Source organism: Mus caroli, unplaced genomic scaffold (genome assembly GCF_978045245.1).
Source record: "Mus caroli unplaced genomic scaffold, Mus_caroli_1 scaffold_7, whole genome shotgun sequence".
In the NCBI taxonomy this organism is placed as follows: domain Eukaryota; kingdom Metazoa; phylum Chordata; class Mammalia; order Rodentia; family Muridae; genus Mus; species Mus caroli.
In genome coordinates this window covers 22,510,416-22,514,829 of record NW_028227262.1, presented here as the reverse complement: position 1 = coordinate 22,514,829, position 4,414 = coordinate 22,510,416, and the positions used below count along the sequence as shown (strand labels likewise).

Below are 4,414 nucleotides of genomic sequence, written 5' to 3'. Positions count from 1 at the left end.
TAATCAAGTTACCCTTTTCTTAGAGAATAGACTGGATTTAGGAGAATGGGGCAGATAGAGAATCCCAACAGATTGGGCCCAGTATCAGATTTGCAAGGTGCTTTCTGAACCATTCTCAATTAGTCCGGATTTTGTTAGCCTTGTATGCAATTCAGTTGATCAAAATAAAAGCATCCCCCCCGCCCCCCCCACTGACCACTGAAGCTGTTACAAAGTGTTCCACAGAGCACACTATCTGAAATGTGCTGTGTGGTTTGCCAAAGTTTAGAGTGGAGTTCCATGCAGATTTGAATTTTTATATTCCTAAGTGGTCATCTGATTTTTAGGAAAAAAAACAAAAAAACAAAAAAAACCTTAAGCCAAAAGATTGGAAATACTTCAGGACAAGGAAATCGTCTTATTTCACACAGACTACTTAATGGACAGCATTTATAAGAAAATCCTCTTTCTTTTCTTTTTAATAAAAATGAAAATAGTTGGTTGTTGGGTCATTTTTGTGTTTTTGTTTTTGTTTTTGTTTTTTTTTTGCTTTGTGTTTGGTTTGTTTTTTTTTAATGGATCTTGAAAGCTTCAGGTTCGCCACTCCCCAAAGTCACAATGCAACAATGCATTGCCAGTAAAATAAAGCATTCAAAGACTACTGCTTAGTAAAGTATCTACAGAGTGGGACAGGAGTCGCCAAGGGGTTTGTTTGGGGCTTTTGTTTGCTTGCCTGTTGCTTTTTAAACATCGGTCAGGAGCTTGCTCTTATTAACGCAGTTTTGATCAGCTGTGGTGCAGTTACCAGTTCTGATATTAGCCTGTCTGTAATGGGCTATGCTATTGTTCATATCCTCTTCGATCTCCATGTACTCAGACTTGCTGATAGTAGAGGAGCTGCGGCGGCTGAGGTCACTGTCAGAGGCTAAGTTAGGAGAACTAACATGGAGCAACTGAGCCTGCTCTTCCCCCTCAGTTTCTCGGTGGTAGAAATAGTTGAAATTGGACACAATGACAGGTACGGGCAGGGCAATTGTCAGCACACCAGCGATGGCACACAAGGAGCCCACGATCTTGCCTCCAATTGTCACAGGGTACATGTCACCGTATCCCACAGTGGTCATGGACACCACCGCCCACCAGAAAGCATCGGGGATACTGGAGAAGTGCGACTCAGCTTCTTCCGCCTCCGCAAAGTACACTGCGCTAGAAAACAGTATGACCCCAATGAAGAGGAAAAAGATAAGCAGCCCTAACTCCCTCATACTAGCTTTGAGGGTCTGGCCCAGGATCTGAAGGCCCTTGGAGTGGCGGGAGAGTTTGAAGATTCTGAACACCCTTACCAAGCGGATGACCCTGAGGATGGCCAGGGAAGTGGCCTGCTCGCCCTTCTGATTTCCCTCTTGCTCAGCTATCTCCGTGCCCAGGGTAATGAAATAAGGGATAATGGCCACAATGTCGATGAAGTTCATGATGTTCTTAAAGAAGTCTGTCTTGCTGGGGCAGGCGAAGAAGCGCACCACCAGTTCAAAAGAGAACCAGATGATACACAAGGTTTCCACAATGAAGAAAGGGTCTGTGAAGATGTTGGAAGTATAGATGACTGTGGTGTTGTCGATGCGGTGGATGGTGCCCGTGAAGTCCTTGTCGTCCTTCAGCTCAGGGAGAGTCTCCAGGCAAAAGATGACTATGGAGATGAGGATGACCATGACCGACACGATGGCGATAACCCGGGCAGGTCCTGAGCTCTCCGGATACTCAAAGAGCAGCCATACCTGGCGCTGGTACTCCTTCTCGGGTAGGGGGCGCTCCTCTTCCTTGATGAAGCCCTCATCTTCCCGGAACTTCTCCATGGCTTCCTCGCCCAACTCGTAAAATTTAATCTCCTCGGAGAACATGTCCAGGGGCACGTTGACCGGCCTGCGCAGGCGGCCCCCAGACTGGTAGTAATAAAGGATGGCATCGAAGCTGGGCCGGTTGCGGTCAAAGAAGTACTCATTCCTCAGGGGGTCAAAGTAGCGCATGCGTTTCTTCGGGTTGCCCAGCAGCGTGTTGGGGAACTGTGCCAGAGTCTTGAGCTGCGTTTCGAAGCGCAGCCCGGAGATGTTGATTACTACGCGCTCGCAGCATTCGTGGTCGTCGTGGTCCGCCTGCCTCGGGTAGCTGCCATCCTGGGGGTGACCAGGAGCGGTCGAAGCCTCGTCCGCATTCTCCCCCGACATCACCGTCATGATGAAAGCAGGGTGCAGGGGTAGGAGGCCAGGAGAGAGCCCGGGTTGTGAAGGAGCGAGGGAGTAGGGGTGGGGGGGACCCAAGCGGCCCCCCCACCGGAGAGTGAGTCTTCCCCACGCTCACAGGGAGGGGCTTCAGAGCCAGAAGGTTCAGAGGTCTGCAACTTTGCTAGTTATCACCTCCCCTCCTCCACGCTGCCTTTTACGCAATTTGGAAACCCCTCTCGCCTGAGGTCCCCCAGTGAAGCTTTTTTTTTTTTGCTACTCTTGGGGTTTTTTTTTGGGGGGGGTGCTCTGTTTTTATGTTGGTGAATGGGTTTTTCTTCCTGCTCTGATCACCTTAATGCACACCTGCCATCGCTTCGGGGGCTCGCCCCGGCTCCCCTCCCCTCCTGCAGCCCTCTTAGGACAGGGTGCAGTGCCAACTCAGCAGATCCCCAGGCCTGTCACCCACTTTGCTGCTCCTTGGCTCTCCCCCCTCCTACCCCTCTTCGCCTGCCGCCTTCTAAGCTCCCACCGGGGCGATCGATGGACGCTGCAGAGAAATAAAAAGTGATACGAGGGTAGAAAATCAGAAGCATTCTGATGGGACGAGCCTATAGACACCGAAGAGCACAGACTACTAGCTTTTGTAGAACACACCGGACTTTTACTGGGGTTAACACATACTCACAGACAGACACACAACAGACACCCAGAAATCCAAGTTTGGAAATCTTCCATCCCACTTTTCCCAACGCCCAACAGCCGATCTGTTTACAACTTCGTAAAACTGGAGATCGGAAAAGCGCTTAGAGATATTGAAGGAGCTGCGGGTCCCGGAGAGCAACCCCGCACCCTCAGTCTCCCCCCACCCTGTCACCCCCAACCTCCGATTCTGCAGCCCCGAACTGGAGAGCTTCCTACCTGGCGGGCCGGCTTGGCGCAGAGGCTGTGCTGAGTCGGCGGAGAGTCTGAATGCGGCAGGTCGCCTTTGCAGCAGCCGGAACGAGCAGCCGCCACCACCGCAGCAGCGTGCGAGAGGCTCCGGGCCCCTCGCGTTTCGCGTCCTTCTCCTCTCAGGAGCCCGATCGTTTTATCGAGCAGCTACGGAAGAAACGTCCGTACCCTACCCCCATCCTCAGACGGTGCAAGCAACCTGGAGACGCTGTCCTCTCTCTGGGGCAGGGAGTCCCGGAGGATGCGGGGTGGAAAAACAAAAAGGCCACCTTCTCCGGAATCACCCAAGCAAATGGCGATAAGCTGCACTCTCGCCCCCACTCTGAACACTACGGGAGCCCTTGATTCGATCCCGAGGGAGGCGGGCGGCTCAAAGCCTGGCTCTACATGGCTCTCCGGTAACCTGCGCTACCACAGACGGACCTTTCTCCGCGGCGCGCCGCGAGCCTTCAGCAGCTCCGAGTGGGGCAGGGAGCGTGCGGCCGCAGGTTCGCTCGGTCCATTTCTGGGCGCTGCAAGATCAGCAGAAACCTGAGAAAGCGCCTGGAATGCGGAGCAGCGATTGGCCCACCCGGGCGTGGGTTGGGGAGGGCGGGGGAGGGCAGGAGCGAGGAGGTAGATGGAAAATATGAGGGGGTGGTTTGGCAGAGGGGGGTTGTCATTCAGTTCCCATCCTTGCCTGCACAGCTTTTCTTCCGCACCCCCTCCTCGAAAAGCCCACCACCAACTCCTCTTTCCCTGCGGCCCGCAGCCCCGCCCACGCACGGCCCTCCGCTGCGAGCGACCTTCCCCGGGAATTTCACATTGGAGATGGTCAGGTCCGACGCAATGCAGGCGGTGGTGTCCCTGGCAGAACTCCTTGGACCAGTCTGCTTTAGATGCAGTCACACAGGCGATCCTCCTCCTGCATCTCGCTCCTCCGCGCCACCCCGCCTCTCCCCCAGAGGCCTCTCTGCCCAGCCCACCATAGCCCCCCAACCCCCACTCCAAAGGGTGCAGTTTGGTAAGAGCGCTGCAGTTGAGGATCTCCGGGATTCATCCACACAGTGTTACTGGGAGAAGGTGGTGCCAAGTGTCTGTTTCACTTGAACCGAGGAGGGGGAGATGAAGTTTTCTTACAGTCAGAATATTCTGAAATGCAGAGAATTTGATGGGAGGGGGGAGGGAGGCGGCGGGGGCGGACAAGCAAAGGCTTCGTGGGTTTGTGGGTTGTCTGCCAACTTGGTGCTAATTGGGACAAACGTGAGAAGCAAGTCACCCAATTC

At 53.6% G+C, this 4,414-nt stretch overlaps 1 protein-coding gene across 1 annotated transcript; it reads right to left on the bottom strand.

Annotated features, from left to right (window-relative positions):
- Positions 1 to 202: 202 nt before the first annotated feature.
- On the bottom strand, positions 203 to 3,999 carry Kcna1 (potassium voltage-gated channel subfamily A member 1). The gene is made up of 2 exons (XM_021165337.3): positions 3,117 to 3,999; positions 203 to 2,745 (listed from the first exon to the last, which is right to left on the bottom strand). The coding sequence occupies exon 2, from the start codon at positions 2,208 to 2,210 to the stop codon at positions 723 to 725; it is 1,488 nt and encodes a 495-aa protein (XP_021020996.1). The 5' UTR covers positions 2,211 to 2,745; positions 3,117 to 3,999; the 3' UTR covers positions 203 to 722.
- Positions 4,000 to 4,414: the final 415 nt, after the last annotated feature.

Bases quoted from the DNA above. Each gene is read 5' to 3' on its own strand.
- Kcna1 (XM_021165337.3), bottom strand. From the start codon at position 2,210: ATGACGGTGATGTCGGGGGAGAATGCGGACGAGGCTTCGACCGCTCCT.